We start from the raw sequence: 25,284 nt of genomic DNA, 5'->3' as shown, positions 1-25,284 counted from the left end.
AAATTCGTCAAGATGTTGAGGATCATGGTTAGACAGCAATTTTCAAGTATTGCCATTCAAGTATTCAGTCAAACTGTAACTTGACCACTCCGTAACATTCACAGTCAATTATTGGTAAGCAGCTCCAGTGTAGATTTGGGCTTGTGTTGTAGGTTATTGTCCTGCTGAAAGGTGAATTCCTCTCCCAGTCTCCGGTGTAATGCAGACTGGATCAGGTTTTCCTCTAGGATTTTGCCTGTGCTTAGCTACATCCTGTTTCTTTTTATCCTGATAAACTCCCCAGTTTTTGGCCTCATTGCAACATCCCTGAGTAGTTTCATTCCTGTCCTGCAGCTCAATTCAGAAAGAAGACTGTCTTTGTGTCTGGGTGGTTTAATACATAATCCACATCATAATTATTAACTTGACAATACTTAAAGAGATAGTCAATGTCACTGCCATTCGTTATGAGGCTTTTAGAAAGCTCCCTATAGTTAAATCTGTGTTTTGAAATGCAATACTTGACTGAGGAACCTTACAGATGTTGTATGTATGGGGGACAGTGAGGTTAGTCAGTCAAAAATCATGTCAACCCCTATTAATTCTCTATTAGTCCATGGACCTTATGTGATTTGTTAAGACAAATTTGACTCCTGAACTAATTTAGGCTTTCCTAAACAAAGAGGCTGAATAGGCCAACTTATGCAATGACTATATTTTAGTTATACTGTATATATTTTTTTATTATCTTAAATTCGTTTTTTTATATTTTGTGTAGCTTTTTGACAATAAATCAATTTTAATCACACTTTGTAACACAATAAAATGCGAAGAAATCCAAGGGTCCTGAATATTTTTGCAGGGTAGTGTGATTTTTTTTGTTTGTTGCACACATGATAGTTAAGGCCTTGTTCATTGTTTTATAGTATAATTATTATAAAACACATTTCCAGTATGTGCTGTATCTGTGAAAGAAAGGCAATTATTAAGAAAAAGGTTCAGGATAAGGTCACTTATTGTAAATGTCTCTCTTTGTTCTCAGGCTCTTATTATCGTAGGGCCTTGTTCATAGATTAGAATTACGGTGAATTAGTGACGGTGAGTCTCTAGGAACCCACTGGGCACACACTGGTTGAATCAACGTTATTACGTAGAAACAACGTGGAATAGTGGGAAGTGATTGTGGTCTTGGAAAACATTTAAAAACATTTGAAAATGAGTGAAGGTTTTCAGTAGATGGCATGAAAACATCAACAGGTGTAGGATCTTAATTTGATCACCCTGTTGCAGGACAAGTTTCCTGCAATGCAGGAGATTTAAATCTTTGAGGTTTAAAAACGCTATTGAAGTTTAATAGCCACTTTGAGATTTCAGACTTGATTTTCTCTTCAAATAAAGATCCTACGTGTCTAAGTGTACCGATATTGTATGAAGAAACAGAAAGCTAAGTTGACAGACATTACATTTTTGGAATAGAATTATAGAAGCAGAATAAATGCCATATCAGAACCTTTTATGTACAGTATATAATTAAATACTTAAAATAATTAGACTGAATAAGATTGAATGTGTCCTTTAATTGGAGAACATCTTGAGATTTAACCTACAACTAAAGATTCATTTACTTTTCTACTGCCTTCCAAAGGCAAACATGAATTTGTAATTTTACTCAACAAGCTTTTTCAAATTCAGCTCACTTCGAGCAGTTTGTTGATCGAACAAACTAACACATTGGCCCAAATTCTTGTTCATTTAAAGTCCACTCAACTCATAATAAGCAATTGGTTAGCATGGCTTTTTTTTAATATCGTAGACGTTTGTCGAGGATTTGGGTATCATGTGCACATAATTGTATTACAGTAACTGGTTCAAATATAAAACTGTGTGGAACCTGATTAGTGTTTGATTCAGGAGGTGATCTAAGTTGCTGGAAATGTTTTGAGGTCAACGACAGGGCTAACTGGCATGTAATTTTAGCTCTCATCAATGGGAGCTGCTTGTGAGCTAACTTTATCTATTACTAAGAATTTAGTCATTTTCAAATGACTGAATAATTAGAATGTTTGGAGATACTCTGTATGAATACACAATGAATCCGCTAGAATTTCATAAGGAAATGATTTTCTTCTGTTTGTCTGTGTCCCAAGGTGCAGAGCGGTGTGTGAGTGGCTGCGTGCCCCACCCTGAAGAAGAGAGGAGTGATGGAGGTGTGGAGCAGCGAAGAAGAAAAGGGTCTGACTGAACTGGAGGGCTCGACAGGCACCATGATAGCCTTGAACTCCTCCAGCCACCTCCTCCTCTACTATGATGCTGCTAACCACACCAACTACACCACCACCAACAACATCACCTATTTCCCTTACTACCAGCACTCCCTCCCTGTGGCTGCTAGCTTCATCCTAGCCTACCTGTTCATCTTCCTGCTGTGCATGGTGGGTAATGTGCTGGTGTGTCTGATCGTGCTGGGGAACCGCCGCATGAGAACCGTCACCAACCTTTTCATCCTCAACCTGGCGGTCAGCGACCTGTTGGTGGGCATTTTCTGCATCCCCACAACGCTGGTGGACAACCTCATCACAGGTAGGTAACGGTTTGACTGACCTGGTGAATGCAACTCTGTATGGGGTGGCGAATGCAACTCTGTCTGAGCCGGCGAACCAAAACTGGTCTACTACGTCACATATGTACAGAAACAGTGCATCCGGGAATATTCAAACCCCTTCACTTTTTCCACATTTTGTTACGTTAGTGTTGTTCAAAAATTTATTAAATACAAAATGTTCCTCTTCAATCTACACACAATACCCCATAATGGCAAAGGAAAAACGGGTTTAGACATTTTTGCAAATGTATAAAATAAAAAAAGATATATCTTATTTACATAAGTATTGAGACCCTTTGCTATGAGACTCGAAATTGAGCTCAGGTGCATCCTGTTTCCATTGAACCTCCTTGAGATGTTTCTTCAACTTGATTGGAGTCCACCTGTGGTAAATTCAATTGATTGGAGATGATTTGGAAAGGCACACACTTGCCAATATAAAGTCCAACAGTTGACAGTGCATGTAAAAACAAAAACCAAGACACGAGGTCAAAAGAATTGTCTGTAGTGCTCCCAGACAGGATAGTGTCGCGGCACAGATCTGGGGAAGGGCAACATAAATGTCTGCAGCATTGAAGGTCCCCAAGAACACAGTGGCCTCCATCATTCTTAAATGGAAGAAGTTTGGAACCACCAAGACTCTTCCTAGAGCTGGATGCCCGGCCAAACTGAGCAATCGGGGGAGAAGGACCTTGGTCAGGGAGGTGACCAAGAACCCAATGGTCACTCTGACAGAGCTCCAGAGTTCCTCTGTGGAGATGGGAGAACCTTCCAGAAGGACAACAATCTCTGCTGCACTCCACAAATCAGGCCTTTATCGTAGAGTGGCCAGACGGAAGCCGCTACAGTGAAGCATGGTGGTGGCAGCATCATGTTGTGGGGATGTTTTTCAGCATCAGGGACTGGGAGACTAGTCAGGATCGAGGGAAAGATGAACAGAGCAAAGTACAGAGATCCTTGATGAAAACCTGCTCCAGAGCGCTCAGGGCCTCAGACTGGGAGAAAGGTTACCTTCCAACAGGACAATGACCTTAAGCACACAGCCAAGACAACGCAGGAGTGGCTTCGGGACAAGTCTCTGAATGTCCTTGAGTGGCCCAGCCAGAGCCCGGACTTGAACCCGATCGAACATCTCTGGAGAGACCTGAAAATAGCTGTGCAGCAACACTCCACATCCAACCTGACACGGCTTGAGAGGATCTACAGAGAAGAATGGGAGAAACTCCCCAAATACAGGTGTGACAAGCTTGTAGCGTCATCAATTCCGGAGTTCCAAATTAAGCAGCAGCAGCTGAAAAGATGAGCTCCTACAAATATTGAAATTTAAATGTTTTTTTAGAGTAAAGTACATCGAAAAAAAATCAAAAGAAAACTGCAAACTGAATAGGAGACCAAACAAGCAGCAAACAAAGAAGAAAGGCTTTTGAAAAAGTAACAATTTTTCATAAAATTATACCGTTTTCTTAGCTAGCTAAGTTGTTTACCTGTTGCTAGGCAGTTGCTAGGGACATTCCTGAAAGAAGCTAGCTAGCTAACAAGGAGTGTCTAGTTGGCAGAAGAGAAGAAGGGACAAAGAAGGGACAAAGTGGGACAAAATAAGGACAGAAGAAAAGGGAAAGGGGACATTAAGGTGAAGCAGTCCTCTAAAGACACAAAAGACAATAATACAAGAAACAACACTTCTATTGCCTCTCCCTCTACGATACGCACTTCCGGTTTGGTTTGGAGCGAGTAGTTGCATTCCGCTTTGCTCCACAGGTAGTATTACAGGTAGTATTACATTTCATTTCATTACAGTACAACAGTTTGATTTGTTTGATCTTAGCTGGCTACATAGCCGTCTTTGTATCCAAGATAATTGTGTAGTCTAGAGTAATTGTCGAGGTTACCTAGCCAGTTAGAGGTTACCTAGCCAGCTACACTTTCAAACAAAGTCAACAACGCAGCCACTGCTAGCTAGCCTATTTCACCAGCCAGCAGTACTATATCATTTTAGTCAATAAGATTTTTTGCAACGTAAGCTTAACTTTCTGAACATTCGAGACGTGTAGTCCACTTGTCATTCCAATCTCCTTTGCATTAGCGTAGCCTCTTCTGTAGCCTGTCAACTATGTGTCTGTCTATCCCTGTTCTCTCCTCTCTGCACAGACCATACAAACGCTTCACACCGCGTGGCCGCTGCTACTCTAACCTGGTGGTCCCAGCGCGCACGACCCACGTGGAGTTCCAGGTCTCAGGCAGCCTCTGGAACTGCCGATCTGCGGCCAACAAGGCAGAGTTCATCTCAGCCTATGCTTCCCTCCAGTCCCTCGACTTCTTGGCACTGACGGAAACATGGATTACCACTGATAACACTGCTACTCCTACTGCTCTCTCCTCGTCTGCCCACGTGTTCTCGCACACCCCGAGAGCTTCTGGTCAGCGGGGTGGTGGCACTGGGATCCTCATCTCTCCCAAGTGGACATTCTCTCTTTCTCCCCTGACCCATCTGTCTATCGCCTCCTTTGAATTCCATGCTGTCACAGTTACCAGCCCTTTCAAGCTTAACATCCTTATCATTTATCGCCCTCCAGGTTCCCTTGGAGAGTTCATCAATGAGCTTGACGCCCTGATAAGTTCCTTTCCTGAGGATGGCTCACCTCTCACAGTTCTGGGTGACTTTAACCTCCCCACGTCTACCTTTGACTCATTCCTCTCTGCCTCCTTCTTTCCACTCCTCTCCTCTTTTGACCTCACCCTCTCACCTTCCCCCCCTACTCACAAGGCAGGCAATACGCTTGACCTCATCTTTACTAGATGCTGTTCTTCCACTAATCTCATTGCAACTCCCCTCCAAGTCTCCGACCACTACCTTGTATCCTTTTCCCTCTCGCTCTCATCCAACACTTCCCACACTGCCCCTACTCGGATGGTATCGCGCCGTCCCAACCTTCGCTCTCTCTCCCCCGCTACTCTCTCCTCTTCCATCCTATCATCTCTTCCCTCTGCTCAAACCTTCTCCAACCTATCTCCTGATTCTGCCTCCTCAACCCTCCTCTCCTCCCTTTCTGCATCCTTTGACTCTCTATGTCCCCTATCCTCCAGGCCGGCTCGGTCCTCCCCTCCTGCTCCGTGGCTCGACGACTCATTGCGAGCTCACAGAACAGGGCTCCGGGCAGCCGAGCGGAAATGGAGGAAAACTCGCCTCCCTGCGGACCTGGCATCCTTTCACTCCCTCCTCTCTACATTCTCCTCTTCTGTCTCTGCTGCTAAAGCCAATTTCTACCACTCTAAATTCCAAGCATCTGCCTCTAACCCTAGGAAGCTCTTTGCCACCTTCTCCTCCCTCCTGAATCCTCCTCCCCCTCCTCCCCCCTCCTCCCTCTCTGCTGATGACTTTGTCAACCATTTTGAAAAGAAGGTCGACGACATCCGATCCTCGTTTGCTAAGTCAAACGACACCGCTGGTTCTGCTCACACTGCCCTACCCTGTGCTTTGACCTCTTTCTCCCCTCTCTCTCCAGATGAAATCTCGCGTCTTGTGACGGCCGGCCGCCCAACAACCTGCCCGCTTGACCCTATCCCCTCCTCTCTTCTCCAGACCATTTCCGGAGACCTTCTCCCTTACCTCACCTCGCTCATCAACTCATCCTTGACCGCTGGCTACGTCCCTTCCGTCTTCAAGAGAGCGAGAGTTGCACCCCTTCTGAAAAAACCTACACTCGATCCCTCCGATGTCAATAACTACAGACCAGTATCCCTTCTTTCTTTTCTCTCCAAAACTCTTGAACGTGCCGTCCTTGGCCAGCTCTCCTGCTATCTCTCTCAGAATGACCTTCTTGATCCAAATCAGTCAGGTTTCAAGACTAGTCATTCAACTGAGACTGCTCTTCTCTGTGTCACGGAGGCGCTCCGCACTGCTAAAGCTAACTCTCTCTCCTCTGCTCTCATCCTTCTAGACCTATCGGCTGCCTTTGATACTGTGAACCATCAGATCCTCCTCTCCACCCTCTCCGAGCTGGGCATCTCCGGCGCGGCCCACGCTTGGATTGCGTCCTACCTGACAGGTCGCTCCTACCAGGTGGCGTGGCGAGAATCTGTCTCCGCACCACGTGCTCTCACCACTGGTGTCCCCCAGGGCTCTGTTCTAGGCCCTCTCCTATTCTCGCTATACACCAAGTCACTTGGCTCTGTCATATCCTCACATGGTCTCTCCTATCATTGCTATGCAGACGACACACAATTAATCTTCTCCTTTCCCCCCTCTGATAACCAGGTGGTGAATCGCATCTCTGCATGTCTGGCAGACATATCAGTGTGGATGACGGATCACCACCTCAAGCTGAACCTCGGCAAGACGGAGCTGCTCTTCCTCCCGGGGAAGGACTGCCCGTTCCATGATCTCGCCATCACGGTTGACAACTCCATTGTGTCCTCCTCCCAGAGTGCTAAGAACCTTGGCGTGATCCTGGACAACACCCTGTCGTTCTCAACTAACATCAAGGCGGTGACCCGTTCCTGTAGGTTCATGCTCTACAACATTCGCAGAGTACGACACTGCCTCACGCAGGAAGCGGCGCAGGTCCTAATCCAGGCACTTGTCATCTCCCGTCTGGATTACTGCAACTCGCTGTTGGCTGGGCTCCCTGCCTGTGCCATTAAACCCCTACAACTCATCCAGAACGCCGCAGCCCGTCTGGTGTTCAACTTTCCCAAGTTCTCTCACGTCACCCCGCTCCTCCGCTCTCTCCACTGGCTTCCAGTTGAAGCTCGCATCCGCTACAAGACCATGGTGCTTGCCTACGGAGCTGTGAGGGGAACGGCACCCCCGTACCTTCAGGCTCTGATCAGGCCCTACACCCAAACAAGGGCACTGCGTTCATCCACCTCTGGCCTGCTCGCCTCCCTACCTCTGAGGAAGTACAGTTCCCGCTCAGCCCAGTCAAAACTGTTCGCTGCTCTGGCACCCCAATGGTGGAACAAACTCCCTCACGACGCCAGGTCAGCGGAGTCAATCACCACCTTCCGGAGACACCTGAAACCCCACCTCTTTAAGGAATACCTAGGATAGGATAAAGTAATCCTTCTAACCCCCCCCCCCCTTAAAAGAGTTAGATGCACTATTGTAAAGTGGTTGTTCCACTGGATATCATAAGGTGAATGCACCAATTTGTAAGTCGCTCTGGATAAGAGCGTCTGCTAAATGACTTAAATGTAAATGTAAATGTATACCCAAGAAGACTCAAGGCTGTAATTGCTGCCAAAGGTGCTTCAACAAAGTAGCGAGTAAAGGGTCTGAATACTTATGTGAATGTGATATCAGCTTTTTATTTGTAATACATTTGCAAACATTTCTAAAAACCTGTTTTTGCTCTATTATTATTGGGTATTGTGTGTAGATTGATGTGGGGGGGAAACTATTTAATCCATTTTAGAATAAGGCTGTAATGTATCAAAATGTGGAAAACGGGAAGGTGTCTAAATACTTTCCGAATGCACTGTATGTGTACCATGTCATTGGTCTCTGTCTCGCTCTGCTGTGTGTGCATCTTGCTAACTGTCATGCAAATGGCAGGGGCTGAAGCTCATTGGCAGGAACTCAAAATGTTAGGGGGCTGGCCAATGTGGGGGGAAATGGTGCAGCACAGCTTCCAAAAAAATGGTTGATTTTAAACTAAGGATTTTGTTGCTAATTGAGGTAAGACATTCTGCTCATAGATTATGCATGTATGAACTACACATTGACACATCCAGCCCACAGCGGGAGGTAAAAAAAAAACTTAATAGCAAAGTTCCGGAGCATGTCTTTAGTAATTTGTGAATTGACTGAATGACTCATCAAAAACAAAGAACAGAAACATTGTTATAATGAATATAAACAAAGTGTTGCTGCAGGCAACATTAAATGATCAGAGGAGACATAACAGAGTGAGGAATATCGTCAGAGATCCTTCCTGCTGAATGCTTTTCATGAGTTTGTATTTTTACCACTGGCCATTTTCTTCTTATCTTCCAAAAGCAGAACAAAAAAAATTGGAAACTTGGCTACTTCAGAACTCAATTTACATAAGTATTAATATTTTATCACTGGGTTTGGATATTGGAGGGACCCATGTATGCCCATAAGCATTGAACATTTTAACCTTGGTCCACCCCACTATCTTTTCGTCACCCCCAAGACCCAATGTGAAGGCCAAACCCTGCCAGTGGACATACATTACCAGTCAAAACACACACCTACTCATTCCAGGGTTTTTCTTTATTTTTACTATTTTCTACATTGTAGAATAATAGTGAACACATCAAAACTATGAAATAACACATATAGAATCATGTAGTAACCAAAAAAGTGTTAAACAAATCAAAATCTATTTTATATTTCGGAGTCTTCAAAGTAGCCACTGTAACGGCTGATTTCCTCCTCTTCTTCTGAAGAGGTGTAGGGATCGGACCAAGACGCAGAGTGGAAAGTGTTCATATTTTAATGAAAGTAAACTGAACACTTCAAGATACAAAATAACAAAAGAGAATCAGACCGAAAGACAGTCCCGTGTGGCACAAACACTGACACGAAATACAAACACCCACAAACACACATGTGAACCCCGGCTGCCTAAGTATGATTCTCAATCAGGGACAACGATTGACAGCTGCCTCTGATTGAGAATCATACCAGGCCGAACGCACAAAACCCCAACATAGAAAACAACACATAGACAACCCACCCAACTCACGCCCTGACCATACTAAATAAATACAAAACAAGAGAAAACAGGTCAGGAACGTGACAGCCACCCTTTGCCTTGATGACAGCTTTGCCCACGCTTGGCATTCTCTCAACCAGATTCATGAGGTAGTCACCTGGAATGCTTTCAATTAACAGGTGTGCCTTGTTAAAAGTGAATTTGTGGAATTTATTTTCTTCATAGTGCTTTTGCGCCAATCAGTTGTGTTGTGACAAGGTAGGAGTGGTATACAGAAGATATCCCTATTTGGTAAAAGATCAAGTCCATATTATGAAAGAACAGCTCAATTAAGCAAAGAGAAACGACAGTCCATCATTACTTTAAGACATGAAGGTCAGTCAATCAAGGACTTTTTAAAGTTGCTTTAGGTGCAGTCGCAAAAACTATCAAGCGCTATGATGAAACTGGCTCTCATGAGGACCACCACAGGAAAGGAAGACCTCTGCTGCAGAGGATAAGTTCATTAGAGTTATTAGCCTGTCAGTTCTCTTTGGTTATTTGAACTGTCCTTGCCATAATATGGACTTGGTCTTTTAACAAAATGTTTGACTGGTACTGTACATTAACTGACAGAAATAGCAAATCCTCCATGTAACTAATCTCATAGGCCTAATAGTACTGTAGAGCTCTTTTTACTTGCACACAATATAGCTGGGTCGCCCCGTCCTTTCCATAGGCGTCCACCACCCTGCAGCACCCCAACTTAACACATCCCACTCAGCTTTAGGATCTTAGTGAAACATTAATTTATTGGTTGGGTGTGTTAGGCCAAGGCCAGAGTGACAACCAACAGGACGGCAGACCCCCAGGGCCAGGACTGAGCAGCCCAGCAGCTAGGGATTGCCTTAATAGGTATCTCCCCTGACGTGGGCATGTTTTCAATGCAGACTCCTTTTGGCGTACTGTATTCCATATAAGGCATCCAGACCTTATGAAAGTTGCCCAGTATACACTTTAATCTTGTAATAAATCAAATATAGTGATCCATAACTTGACATTATGGGAGGATAACCAACCTTCCAATGAATGGCAATCCATTTCTTAGCCGCTATAAATGCTTGGTTACACAGTTTCTTCTGATAACAGTCTCCAGTATCAGCACTTCCAAGCAAACAAAAACAGGAAGAAGGGAGAATCTGTAGACATGCTGAGATAAAAGAACATACTCTTTGCCAGAATTCAGCCAGCCTTCACAAGACCATAACATATGCAAATATGACCCCTTTAGTGTTTTACACCTCCAGCAGAGGAATAACATTTCACTGGCATATAGTATGTTCTATGGATGGTCTTAAACTGCTGTAATTTATGTCTGAGATTATATGAACATGACTGGGCATTCAAACATATCTCTATCCATTCATCACCATCAATAGCTTCTACCAGGTCTTCTTCACATTTTCGTTTTGCATTTTTTGTCTCATCGGGAAAAGCCTATATCATCCCTTGATACAACGCGCACATAGGTTAGGCTACTATGGCGAGCGAGTGTTACGCCTTTTCATTTTCAATAAGTATTGATTACCCATTTATTTGTCTCTGCCTTCAAATCATCCTCCTAAAAGGTAGGTTATATCCTATAAGCCTATGCAAAATGTAGCAAGAGTCGCTGTCGTCATTCTTGCTGCTTCAAGTTCAGTAGCCATACCTGCGAGTTCAGGTGCGGGTGTGGTCTCAATTAAATAGAGTAGGCTATAGCCTATGCATGGGCGTAGAAGCACAGGGAAGTTATCTGTCCAAGGAAATTTACTTCCTAAATACTTTACTACATTGCCTAGAAATAGGTCTAAATATTGATCAACCATATTTCTCAGTCTGAAAATCTTCGAACTCCTAAATGCTAGGCTAAAAATAGCTCAATAGAAAGTGCAAGTCTCTCCTACTCTGCTCTCTTCAAACTACATCTAGCATATTGGCTGATATAGCCCAGCAATACGGATAGCCTAAAATAAGGGCCATGTGAGAATCTCTGTTAATTTAAAGAATTAAGTTATTTTTGTGCATTTGATATTGCCTATAGGGCGCAAAATTGCTGGAACCATGGCTGGCAAGTGAGCTGTGTCACATACGCCTAAAATAACATTGCGGGACTGCAGTTGGGTTTGGGACCAGGGAGTCAGGCAGAAAACCAGCAGGTGCGGGCAGAGTGCGATTTGAAAAGCTGTGGATGCGGTGCAGACCTCTACTTTGCACCATGACCGTAATGCCTGTAACGCTAGTGCTGTTTATTACTGTCTCAGTGTGAAAAGTAGGGAATTAGCTAGGGAAACTGACAGATCAATAATGTTACATCGACATACTGACTAATAAAAACTCACATTTGTCACGTTCCTGACCTGTTTTCTGTTGTTTTGTATGTGTTTAGTTGGTCAGGACGTGAGCTGGGTGGGAATTCTATGTTGTGTGTCTAGTTTGTCTGTTTCTATGTCCAGCCTAATATGGTTCTCAATCAGAGGCAGATGGTAATCGTTGTCCCTGATTGAGAATCATATATAGGAGGCTTGTTTTGTGTTGGGATTTTGTGGGTGTTTGTTTCCTGTCTCTGTGATTGTCTGCACCAGATAGGTCTGTCTCGGTTTTTGCACATTTGTTATTTTGTATTGTTGTTTGTAGTGTTTTACTTGTTCTTTATTAAACATGTTTAACACTAGCCGCGCTGCACTTTGGTCCTCTCCTTCACCCCTGGAAGAAAACCGTTACAACATTGCACTGAAAAAACGTCAGAATATCAATCTTCAATTGTTTGGCTGATGGTTATCATTTGATTCAGGTTTAGTGTGATTGAGGCAAAAATAATAGCTCAAGTTAGCCAACCTTTGGCAAGCTCTCTCTCTCTAATGGTACATCAACTGGCGAAAGCTAGCCAAGTGAATTCACTTCTGTTGAAATGGGACAAAACAAAGGCTACAAAACATTTCCATACAAACAACTGCTAGCCACCTCATATCGCTATCTGACAGATAGCTAGAGGCTAGAGCTGACCTGGCTGTGATAGCTACTAGCTAGCGTAGATAATTCATTCACCTCAGTCGAGAGGGGATGAAACATTAGCGAACGATACATGTCAGTTACAAAACTAGCTCAGAACTGCGAATAAAAACTAGTTTCGTTTTTTTTTTTTCTGTAAAGTTCAACAGCAGTTACCTGGCCAGCTATATCAGTCAACTAAAGAGTAGCCAGTTTCTGCTCTACTTGCGTTTACAACTCGGTGAAAGAGGTCCACACACACACTGAACTATGCTCAACTCTTGCGTGCTGGTCCAGCCAGCCTTCCAGAAGCTTTGCATGACCCCCCATCCCCAGTGAAAGTTGCACCCCTGTAAAAATATGAAAAATGCATCCAAAGTTAGAAACATAGCGTGACATTTCGGTCAACGACCTTCATCAGACAGAGTAGTACCACTACTCCAGTTGTTTGAGCACGAAACCCCCTTTTCCTTCGACAAGGTAGAGTCATAATGAGATTTAATTCATATTAATGATGGGTAAGAGTAGCACCTCGTGGACAAAGATCAGATTCTGATTCTCTACATTCTCTGTCGAGAAACTAACCCTATAAGAATGGGTGTACATATCCTCTTGTCCTCATTATTCATAATGTTAACCTTTTGCATGCCCATTCATTTGAGGAAATTAAATTACTATTGAACTAAAGTGTTTTGTAGAAAGCAATCTAATGGACAGAAAATCATTGCTTTGGGTATTACATTTACATTTAAGTCATTTAGCAGACGCTCTTATCCAGAGCGACTTACAAATTGGTGCATTCACCTTATGATATCCAGTGGAACAACCACTTTACAATAGTGCATCTAACTCTTTTAAGGGGGGGGGGGTTAGAAGGATTACTTTATCCTATCCTAGGTATTCCTTAAAGAGGTGGGGTTTCAGGTGTCTCCGGAAGGTGGTGATTGACTCCGCTGACCTGGCGTCGTGAGGGAGTTTGTTCCACCATTGGGGTGCCAGAGCAGCGAACAGTTTTGACTGGGCTGAGCGGGAACTGTACTTCCTCAGAGGTAGGGAGGCGAGCAGGCCAGAGGTGGATGAACGCAGTGCCCTTGTTTGGGTGTAGGGCCTGATCAGAGCCTGAAGGTACGGAGGTGCCGTTCCCCTCACAGCTCCGTAGGCAAGCACCATGGTCTTGTAGCGGATGCGAGCTTCAACTGGAAGCCAGTGGAGAGAGCGGAGGAGCGGGGTGACGTGAGAGAACTTGGGAAAGTTGAACACCAGACGGGCTGCGGCGTTCTGGATGAGTTGTAGGGGTTTAATGGCACAGGCAGGGAGCCCAGCCAACAGCGAGTTGCAGTAATCCAGACGGGAGATGACAAGTGCCTGGATTAGGACCTGCGCCGCTTCCTGCGTGAGGCAGGGTCGTACTCTGCGAATGTTGTAGAGCATGAACCTACAGGAACGGGTCACCGCCTTGATGTTAGTTGAGAACGACAGGGTGTTGTCCAGGATCACGCCAAGGTTCTTAGCACTCTGGGAGGAGGACACAATGGAGTTGTCAACCGTGATGGCGAGATCATGGAACGGGCAGTCCTTCCCCGGGAGGAAGAGCAGCTCCGTCTTGCCGAGGTTCAGCTTGAGGTGGTGGTCCGTCATCCACACTGATATGTCTGCCAGACATGCAGAGATGCGATTCACCACCTGGTTATCAGAGGGGGGAAAAGAGAAGATTAATTGTGTGTCGTCTGCATAGCAATGATAGGAGAGACCATGTGAGGATATGACAGAGCCAAGTGACTTGGTGTATAGCGAGAATAGGAGAGGGCCTAAAACAGAGCCCTGGGGGACACCAGTGGTGAGAGCACGTGGTGCGGAGACAGATTCTCGCCACGCCACCTGGTAGGAGCGACCTGTCAGGTAGGACGCAATCCAAGCGTGGGCCGCGCCGGAGATGCCCAGCTCGGAGAGGGTGGAGAGGAGGATCTGATGGTTCACAGTATCAAAGGCAGCCGATAGGTCTAGAAGGATGAGAGCAGAGGAGAGAGAGTTAGCTTTAGCAGTGCGGAGCGCCTCCGTGACACAGAGAAGAGCAGTCTCAGTTGAATGACTAGTCTTGAAACCTGACTGATTTGGATCAAGAAGGTCATTCTGAGAGAGATAGCAGGAGAGCTGGCCAAGGACGGCACGTTCAAGAGTTTTGGAGAGAAAAGAAAGAAGGGATACTGGTCTGTAGTTGTTGACATCGGAGGGATCGAGTGTAGGTTTTTTCAGAAGGGGTGCAACTCTCGCTCTCTTGAAGACGGAAGGGACGTAGCCAGCGGTCAAGGATGAGTTGATGAGCGAGGTGAGGTAAGGGAGAAGGTCTCCGGAAATGGTCTGGAGAAGAGAGGAGGGGATAGGGTCAAGCGGGCAGGTTGTTGGGCGGCCGGCCGTCACAAGACGCGAGATTTCATCTGGAGAGAGAGGGGAGAAAGAGGTCAAAGCACAGGGTAGGGCAGTGTGAGCAGAACCAGCGGTGTCGTTTGACTTAGCAAACGAGGATCGGATGTCGTCGACCTTCTTTTCAAAATGGTTGACGAAGTCATCAGCAGAGAGGGAGGAGGGGGGAGGAGGGGGAGGAGGATTCAGGAGGGAGGAGAAGGTGGCAAAGAGCTTCCTAGGGTTAGAGGCAGATGCTTGGAATTTAGAGTGGTAGAAATTGGCTTTAGCAGCAGAGACAGAAGAGGAGAATGTAGAGAGGAGGGAGTGAAAGGATGCCAGGTCCGCAGGGAGGCGAGTTTTCCTCCATTTCCGCTCGGCTGCCCGGAGCCCTGTTCTGTGAGCTCGCAATGAGTCGTCGAGCCACGGAGCAGGAGGGGAGGACCGAGCCGGCCTGGAGGATAGGGGACATAGAGAGTCAAAGGATGCAGAAAGGGAGGAGAGGAGGGTTGAGGAGGCAGAATCAGGAGATAGGTTGGAGAAGGTTTGAGCAGAGGGAAGAGATGATAGGATGGAAGAGGAGAGAGTAGCGGGGGAGAGAGAGCGAAGGTTGGGACGGCGCGATACCATCCGAGTAGGGGCAGTGTGGGAAGTGTTGGATGAGAGCGAGAGGGAAAAGGATACAAGGTAGTGGTCGGAGACTTGGAGGGGAGTTGCAATGAGATTAGTGGAAGAACAGCATCTAGTAAAGATGAGGTCAAGCGTATTTTTTTTAATTTTTTTTTAATTTTATTTAACCTTTATTTAACCAGGTAGGCAAATTGAGAACACGTTCTCATTTACAATTGCGACCTGGCCAAGATAAAGCAAAGCAGTTCGACACATACAACAACACATAGTTACACATGGAGTAAAACAAACATATAGTCAATAATACAGTGAAAAAAAAATAAGTCTATATACAATGTGAGCAAGTGAGGTGAGATAAGGGAGGTGAAGGCAAACAAATATATGTATAAATAAATAAAAATATAAAAGGCCATGGAGGCGAAGTGAGTACAACACAGCAAGTAAAATAAAAACTAAAAAAACACTGGAATGGTTGGTTTGCAGTGGAAGAAAGTGCAAAGTAGAGACAGAAATAATGGGGTGCAAAGGAGCAAAATAAATTAATAAATAAATACAGTAGGTAAAGAGGTAGTTGTTTGGGCTAAATTGTAGATGGGTTATGTACAGGTGCAGTAATCTATGAGCTGCTCTGACAGCTGGTGCTTAAAGCTAGTGAGGGAGATAGGTGTTTCCAGTTTCAGAGATTTTTGTAGTTCGTTCCAGTCATTGGCAGCAGAGAACTGGAAGGAGAGGCGTCCAAAGGAGGAATTGGTTTTGGGGGTGACTAGAGAGATATACCTGCTGGAGCGCGTGCTACAGGTAGGTGCTGCTATGGTGACCAGCGAGCTGAGATAAGGGGGGACTTTACCTAGCAGGGTCTTGTAGATGACCTGGAACCAGTGGGTTTGGCGACGAGTATGAAGCGAGGGCCAGCCAACGAGAGTGTACAGGTCGCAGTGGTGGGTAGTATATGGGGCTTTGGTGACAAAACGGATGGCACTGTGATAGACTGCATCCAATTTATTGAGTAGGGTTTTGGAGGCTATTTTGTAAATGACATCACCGAAGTCGAGGATTGGTAGGATGGTCAGTTTTACAAGGGTATGTTTGGCAGCATGAGTAAAGGATGCTTTGTTGCGGAATAGGAAGCCAATTCTAGATTTGACTTTGGATTGGAGATGTTTGATGTGAGTCTGGAAGGAGAGTTTACAGTCTAACCAGACACCTAGGTATTTGTAGTTGTCCACATATTCTAAGTCAGAGCCGTCCAAAGTAGTGATGTTGGACAGGCGGGCAGGAGCAGGCAGCGATCGGTTGAAGAGCATGCATTTGGTTTTACTTGTATTTAAGAGCAGTTGGAGGCCACGGAAGGAGAGTTGTATGGCATTGAAGCTCGCCTGGAGGGTTGTTAACACAGTGTCAAAAGAAGGGCCAGAAGTATACAGAATAGTGTCGTCTGCGTAGAGGTGGATCAGAGAATCACCAGCAGCAAGAGCGACATCATTGATGTAAACAGAGAAGAGAGTCGGTCCAAGAATTGAACCCTGTGGCACCCCCATAGAGACTGCCAGAGGCCCGGACAACAGACCCTCCGATTTGACACACTGAACTCGATCAGAGAAGTAGTTGGTGAACCAGGCGAGGCAATCATTAGAGAAACCAAGGCTGTCGAGTCTGCCAATGAGGATGTGGTGATTGACAGAGTCAAAAGCCTTGGCCAGGTCAATGAATACGGCTGCACAGTATTGTTTCCTATCGATGGCGGTTACGATATCGTTTATGACCTTGAGCGTGGCTGAGGTGCACCCATGACCAGCTCTGAAACCAGATTGCATAGCGGAGAAGGTGTGGTGGGATTCGAAATGGTTGGTAATCTGTTTGTTGACTTGGCTTTCGAAGACCTTAGAAAGGCAGGGTAGGATAGATATAGGTCTGTAGCAGTTAGGGTCAAGGGTGTCCCCCCTTTTGAAGAGGGGGATAACCGCAGCTGCTTTCCAATCTTTGGGGATCTCAGACGACACGAAAGAGAGGTTGAAGAGGCTAGTAATAGGGGTGGCAACAATTTCAGCAGATAGTTTTAGAAAGAAAGGGTCCAGATTATCTAGCCCGGCTGATTTGTAAGGGTCCAGATTTTGCAGCTCATTTAGAACATCAGCTGACTGTATTTGGGAGAAAGAGAAATGGGGAAGGCTTGGGCGAGTAGCAGAGGGGAGGGCAGTGCTGTTGTCCGGGGTAGGGGTAGCCAGGTGGAAAGCATGGCCAGCCGTAGAAAAATGCTTATTGAAATTCTCAATTATAGTGGATTTGTCGGTGGTGACAGTGTTTCCTATCTTCAGAGCGGTTGGAAGCTGGGAGGAGGTGTTCTTATTCTCCATGGACTTTACGGTGTCCCAGAACTTTTTTGAATTTGTGTTGCAGGAAGCAAATTTCTGCTTGAAAAAGCTAGCCTTGGCTGTTCTAACTGCCTGTGTATATTGGTTTCTGGCTTCCCTGAAAAGTTGCATATCACGGGGGCTGTTCGATGCTAATGCAGAACGCCATAGGATGTTTTTCTGTTGGTTAAGGGCAGTCAGGTCAGGAGAGAACCAAGGGCTATATCTGTTCCTGGTTCTAAATTTCTTGAATGGGGCATGCTTATTCAAGATGGTGAGGAAGGCATTTTTTAAAAATGACCAGGCATCCTCTACTGACGGGATGAGATCAATATCCTTCCAGGATACCCCGGCCAGGTCGATTAGAAAGGCCTGCTCGCTGAAGTGTTTCAGGGAGCGTTTGACAGTGATGAGTGGAGGTCGTTTGACCGCTGACCCATTACGGATGCAGGCAATGAGGCAGTGATCGCTGAGATCTTGGTTGAAAACAGCAGAGGTGTATTTGGAGGGCAAGTTTGTTAGGATGATATCTATGAGGGTACCCGTGTTTACGGAATTGGGGTGGTACCTGGTAGGTTCATTGATAATTTGTGTGAGATTGAGGGCATCAAGCTTAGATTGTAGGGTGGCTGGGGTGTTGAGCATGTTCAAATTTAGGTCGCCTAGCAGCACGAGCTCTGAAGATAGATGGGGGGCAATCAGTTCACATATAGTGTCCAGAGCACAGCTGGGGGCAGAGGGTGGTCTATAGCAGGCGGCAACGGTGAGAGACTTGTTTTTAGAGAGGTGGATTTTTAAAAGTAGAAGTTCAAATTGTTTGGGAACAGACCTGGATAGTATAACAGAACTCTGCAGGCAGTCTTTGCAGTAGATTGCAACACCGCCCCCTTTGGCCGTTCTATCTTGTCTGAAAATCTTGTAATTGGGGATGAAAATGTCTGAATTTTTGGTGGTCTTTCTAAGCCAGGATTCAGACACGGCTAAAACATCCGGGTTGGCAGAGTGTGCTAAAGCAGTGAACAAAACAAACTTAGGGAGGAGGCTTCTAATGTTAACATGCATGAAGCCAAGGCTATTACGGTTACAGAAGTCATCAAAAGAGAGCGCCTGGGGAATAGGAGTGGAGCCAGGTACTGCAGGGCCTGGATTCACCTCTACATCACCAGAGGAACAGAGGAGGAGTAGGATAAGGGTACGGCTAAAAGCTATGAGAATTGGTCGCCTAGAGCTACTAGAGCAGAGAGTAAAAGGAAGTTTCTGGGGGCGATAAAATAGTTTAAAGGAATAATGTACAGACAAAGGTATGGTGGGATGTGAATACAGTGGAGGTAAACCTAGGTATTGAGTGATGATGAGAGAGATATTGTCTCTAGAAACATCATTGAAACCAGGTGATGTCATCGCGTATGTGGGTGGTGGAACTGAGAGGTTGGATATGGTATAGAGAGCAGGGCTAGAATCTCTACATTGAAATAAGCCAATAAACACTAACCAGAACAGCAATGGACAAGGCATATTTACATTAAGGAGAGGCATGCTAATCGAGTGATCAATAAGGGTCCAGTGAGTAGAGGTTGGTTGGGGTCGTGGCGATCCAGACAGCTGGCCGGGTATATGGCTATCGGTAGCAGCATAGGATGGAGGTCTGTTTGTAGATACCTCGTGCGTTTCCGTCGGTAGGTTAGTGGGGTTCCGTGTAGTGGGGTTCCGTGTGGTAGAGGGGATCAATCCAAATTGGCAAAATAGATATAGTGACCCAAGGAAAAAAAAATAATAATAATAATAATAATAAAAAATAAAAATAAAATAATAATAATAGTTGTCCGATATACTTGTTCAGATAGCAGCCGATAAGACAGCTAACGATTAGCGGGCCTCAGATGAGCGTTCAGGTAACGTCGGGACGGAGGTGCCAGTTGGATAAATCCCTCGGGCAGATAACGTCGGCAGTCAGTCGCGGCAGTCAGTCGTGAAGGCCCGGTGGGGTTCCGTATCTGCAGCAGCAACAAAAGAAACGGGTCCGGATGGTGATGGAACTCCTCAGCTGGCTAGCTCCAGAATGATTTGAGTTTGCTCCGGGGTCGACGTAAGCCAATAGTCACACGGTTTGCAGCTAGCTAGCTGCGAAATCAAGGTGCAAGTGTCCAGAGCCTGCGGCTGGAATCCGGGGAAACTGAGAGAAAAAGAGTCCCGGAATGCTCCGGTCCGAGTCGCGTTGCACAAAAGTGCCGGTAGATTATCGAGCTAAAGGAATAGCTGATGACCACTAAACGTGGGCAGCTGAAACACCAACGCTAGCCAGCAAACCGGCTAATTTCGGGGCAGCTACAGATTAGCTTCTGGCTAGCTATCGGAGTAGCTTCTGGTTAGCTTTCAGGCTAGCTTCTGAATTAGCCCCTGGCTAGCTTCCACGATGGATTTTCAGATTGAGGTAAATAATACTTTTTGTAATTGGTGAAGCGGGTTGCAGGAAAGCTTTTGCAGGAAAGCTTTTGTAGTTGAGTTCTTGGATAATAAAATAAATAAAAGATATGCGAAGAAAGGTGTAAATATATATATATACAGGACACGACAATACGGAACAGAAAAAGACGTCTGAACTGCTAAGCCACCTTGGACGTATTGCCTGCCTTGTGAGTAGGGGGGGAAGGTGAGAGGGTGAGGTCAAAAGAGGAGAGGAGTGGAAAGAAGGAGGCAGAGAGGAATGAGTCAAAGGTAGACGTGGGGAGGTTAAAGTCACCCAGAACTGTGAGAGGTGAGCCATCCTCAGGAAAGGAACTTATCAGGGCGTCAAGCTCATTGATGAACTCTCCAAGGGAACCTGGAGGGCGATAAATGATAAGGATGTTAAGCTTGAAAGGGCTGGTAACTGTGACAGCATGGAATTCAAAGGAGGCGATAGACAGATGGGTCAGGGGAGAAAGAGAGAATGTCCACTTGGGAGAGATGAGGATCCCAGTGCCACCACCCCGCTGACCAGAAGCTCTCGGGGTGTGCGAGAACACGTGGGCAGACGAGGAGAGAGCAGTAGGAGTAGCAGTGTTATCAGTGGTAATCCATGTTTCCGTCAGTGCCAAGAAGTCGAGGGACTGGAGGGAAGCATAGGCTGAGATGAACTCTGCCTTGTTGGCCGCAGATCGGCAGTTCCAGAGGCTGCCTGAGACCTGGAACTCCACGTGGGTCGTGCGCGCTGGGACCACCAGGTTAGAGTAGCAGCGGCCACGCGGTGTGACGCGTTTGTATGGTCTGTGCAGAGAGGAGAGAACAGGGATAGACAGACACATAGTTGACAGGCTACAGAAGAGGCTACGCTAATGCAAAGGAGATTGGAATGACAAGTGGACTACACGTCTCGAATGTTCAGAAAGTTAAGCTTACGTTGCAAAAAATCTTATTGACTAAAATGATATAGTACTGCTGGCTGGTGAAATAGGCTAGCTAGCAGTGGCTGCGTTGTTGACTTTGTTTGAAAGTGTAGCTGGCTAGGTAACCTCTAACTGGCTAGGTAACCTCGACAATTACTCTAGACTACACAATTATCTTGGATACAAAGACGGCTATGTAGCCAGCTAAGATCAAACAAATCAAACTGTTGTACTGTAATGAAATGAAATGTAATACTACCTGTAATACTACCTGTGGAGCAAAGCGGAATGCAACTACTCGCTCCAAACCAAACCGGAAGTGCGTATCGTAGAGGGAGAGGCAATAGAAGTGTTGTTTCTTGTATTATTGTCTTTTGTGTCTTTAGAGGACTGCTTCACCTTAATGTCCCCTTTCCCTTTTCTTCTGTCCTTATTTTGTCCCACTTTGTCCCTTCTTTGTCCCTTCTTCTCTTCTGCCAACTAGACACTCCTTGTTAGCTAGCTAGCTTCTTTCAGGAATGTCCCTAGCAACTGCCTAGCAACAGGTAAACAACTTAGCTAGCTAAGAAAACGGTATAATTTTATGAAAAATTGTTACTTTTTCAAAAGCCTTTCTTCTTTGTTTGCTGCTTGTTTGGTCTCCTATTCAGTTTGCAGTTTTCTTTTGATTTTTTTCGATGTACTTTACTCTAAAAAAACATTTAAATTTCAATATTTGTAGGAGCTCATCTTTTCAACTGCTGCTGCTTAATTTGGAACTCCGGAACTATATATCTTGTTAATATACATTTTCTGCAATTTATCTTGGCAACGGGATATAAATTGTGCCTATACCCCGCTGAGCTTGGTGTGATGAAGAGCTTTGTTCAAACATAACTTAGAAATCTTAGACACTGTTTGAGTTTTATTTAATGCATATTTCATCATGTTCTTTTCAGACTGTCATTATGCACTTTCTACTGATGGAAAATGGGGGAATGTAAATTGCTAATTTACAGACTAGTTGTATAACTGTTATACATATAGCAAATGGCTCATCTATAGTTGTATAACTTCATGATAGCAAATTACAGCCAAATAGCAAATTATACTTATGATTCCCCATTCTACAGACACATTCGAATTGGTTTTCATTACCATCTTTTGCCTTATTCATCAAGTCCTTCAAAACAAACAGAACAGATGTTTAACCAGTGTTTATATCTCCATCTGTGGGTTGAGTGATTGTGTCTGTGTAAATGTATATATTGTGCCATCAACTTGTTAGTGCATATGACACAACTGTGTTCAAGGCCTAGGAAATTGCAGCTGGGAAAGTCTATGTATTTTAATTTGTCCTTATTTTACCAAGTAAATTGAACTATATGGCTGCTGTCTCTTTTGTAGTTGTTGGTAATTGTCATTGATTTTGTCAACAGGCTGGCCGTTTACCAACACTGTGTGTAAACTGAGTGGTCTGGTGCAGGGGATGTCTGTGGCTGCCTCAGTCTTCACCCTGGTGGCCATCGCAGTGGACAGGTTGGTATGATGGAGGGAATTTGGTTGGAGGCAATGATTCTTGTTTACGGTGTAATTTATCTCACCTGTGATTGAGGGTGCCCTACAGTGTAGAAATAGCCATTCAACCAGTTTTGAAAGTAAAAAACAGAACATTGCACTAAGTGCAAGGAGTGCCAATATATTTGACCACATTTGTATAGTGCCTTGGCACAAAAAAAACAGCAAGCATTCTTCCTTTTCCTCTCTCTATTTCCACTCTCCACAGGTTCCGCTGCATTGTGTACCCTTTTCAGCCTAAACTCACCCTCCTAGTTGCCAAGGCGACCATAGCGATGATCTGGGTTCTGGCCGTGGTAATCATGTGTCCCTCAGCAGCTGCCCTGACCGTGGAGGAGGTGGCTGATCACTACATGGTTTACAGCCAGAACTACAACATGACCTACCCCCTGTACTCCTGCTATGAGAACTTTGCTGACCCGAAGATGAGAAAGGTCTACACCACGGTTCTGTTCGCACACATCTACTTGGTGCCCCTGACTCTCATCACCGTCATGTACGGGCGCATCGGGGTGAAGCTCTACACCTCTGTGGTGTCAAGCAGAGAACCTCAGGATGCAGCACCTCCTCCCCCCTCAGCCAGGCATGAGGGGGGAAGGCCACAGATCTCCCAGAAGAAGATCAAGGTGATCAAGATGCTGATTGTGGTGGCCTTGCTGTTCATGCTGTCCTGGCTGCCGCTGTGGACTCTGATGCTGCTGACGGACTACGGAGGGCTGGGAGAGGAACAGTTGGAGCTCCTCACCGGATACATCTTTCCCTTCGCCCACTGGCTAGCCTTTTCCAACTCCTCTGTCAACCCCATCATCTACGGATACTTCAACGAGAACTTCAAGAGGGGCTTCCAGGCCGTCTGCCAGACCAACTCTTGTTGCCGCACAGGGAATAGGGGTGAGGTAACGGGAAGGGGAACTAGGGAAGGTAGAGCAAGAGGTGGGGGTAATGGTGGATTGGATGGAGGCGGACTGAGGGATCCCACAAGCAACCCCAATCCTCTCTTGTTTGGGGCAAGAAACAAAGTATACACCGACGGTAATGTGACAGACTCTGTGCTCCTTGAGCTGGAGTTGAAGAAGAATTCTAAGGTGGGAAGCAACACAGTCCATGTTGAGGGCATGGGGACTGGCGCGAGTGGAGGAATGGGAATTGGCTATGTGATGAACAAAAAGGGGATTCATGTTGAGGAGCCCACCAGCCCAATGGGAGTGTGTCAGGCCTGGGATCATTAGTGGGGATTGAAACCATGGAGGTGATTTCAGCATCCCTTATGAATAGAAAAGATAGGCACAGTCTTATTTAATTTTTCAGATGGTGTGGTATGTGGACTCAAGTCAACATTAAATTAGACCACATGACAAACTTTGATCTTGGAGTCTTTCTAAGATCCCTCCAACCACTAAAAAAAGACCTGGGCCCGTATCCACAAAGTGTTTGAATAGAAAATTGGTCATGATAAGTGCTGAGAATAGACATCCCACTGGGCGCACACTGGTTGAATTAACGTTGTTTCAACGTAATTTGTCAACGCGTTGTGCCGTGGAATCAACGGAGAAAATGCGTAGGATTTTTTTTTTTTTAAGTCATCAACCAGTACTGTTTATCAAATTTCAACCAGCGTTGTAAACATTGAAATTAGAATAAAACAAACTTAAATACATAGATTAAACAACCTGTTGGTCAGGTTATGTCAATCTAATTCCAACATAATCATCATGTCTACTTTAAACTGGGTTAAATTCTACATAGAAATGTTAATCTTTTTCATCCTATATTCAATATACACTGCTCAAAAAAATAAACAAACACATTGTAACTCCAAGTCAGTCACACTTCTGTGAAATCAAACTGTCCGCTTAGGAAGCAACACTGATTGACAATAAATGTCACATGCTGTTGTGCAAATGGAATAGACAACAGGTGGAAATTATAGGCAATTAGCAAGACACCCCCAATAAAGGAGTGGTTCTGCAGGTGGTGACCACAGACCACTTCTCAGTTCCTATGCTTCCTGGCTGATGTTTTGGTCACTTTTGAATGCTGGCGGTGCTTTCACTCTAGTGGTAGCATGAGACGGAGTCTACAACCCACACAAGTGGCTCAGGTAGTGCAGCTCATCCAGGATGGCACATCAATGCGAGCTGTGGCAAGAAGGTTTGCTGTGTCTGTCAGCGTAGTGTCCAGAGCATGGAGGCGCTACAAGGAGACAGGCCAGTACATCAGGAGACGTGGAGGAGGCCGTAGGAGGGCAACAACCCAGCAGCAGGACCGCTACCTCCGCCTTTGTGCAAGGAGGAGCAGGAGGAGCACTGCCAGAGCCCTGCAAAATGACCAGCAGGCCACAAATGTGCATGTGTCTGCTCAAACGGTCAGAAACAGACTCCATGAGGGTGGTATGAGGGCCCGACATCCACAGGTGGGGGTTGTGCTTACAGCCCAACACCGTGCAGGACGTTTGGCATTTGCCAGAGAACACCAAGATTGGCAAATTCGCCACTGGCGCCCTGTGCTCTTCACAGATGAAAGCAGGTTCACACTGAGCACATGTGACAGACGTGACAGAGTCTGGAGACGCCGTGGAGAACGTTCTGCTGCCTGCAACATCCTCCAGCATGACCGTTTTGGCGGTGGGTCAGTCATGGTGTGGGGTGGCATTTCTTTGGGGGGCCGCACAGCCCTCCATGTGCTCGCCAGAGGTAGCCTGACTGCCA

General features: G+C 45.5%; 1 protein-coding gene across 1 annotated transcript; it reads left to right on the top strand.

Annotated features, from left to right (window-relative positions):
• Window positions 1-2,139: 2,139 nt before the first annotated feature.
• On the top strand, window positions 2,140-24,171 carry LOC139576562 (neuropeptide FF receptor 1-like). Its single transcript, XM_071402788.1, has 4 exons — window positions 2,140-2,559; window positions 22,438-22,537; window positions 22,785-23,111; window positions 23,160-24,171. Exons 1-4 carry the CDS (start codon window positions 2,181-2,183, stop codon window positions 23,803-23,805), a joined length of 1,452 nt encoding a protein of 483 aa, XP_071258889.1. The 5' UTR covers window positions 2,140-2,180; the 3' UTR covers window positions 23,806-24,171.
• Window positions 24,172-25,284: the final 1,113 nt, after the last annotated feature.

This window comes from Salvelinus alpinus, chromosome 5 (assembly GCF_045679555.1).
Source record: "Salvelinus alpinus chromosome 5, SLU_Salpinus.1, whole genome shotgun sequence".
Classification (NCBI taxonomy): domain Eukaryota; kingdom Metazoa; phylum Chordata; class Actinopteri; order Salmoniformes; family Salmonidae; genus Salvelinus; species Salvelinus alpinus.
Note: the sequence above shows the minus strand (reverse complement) of the source record. Positions and strands in the feature narration are given on the sequence as shown.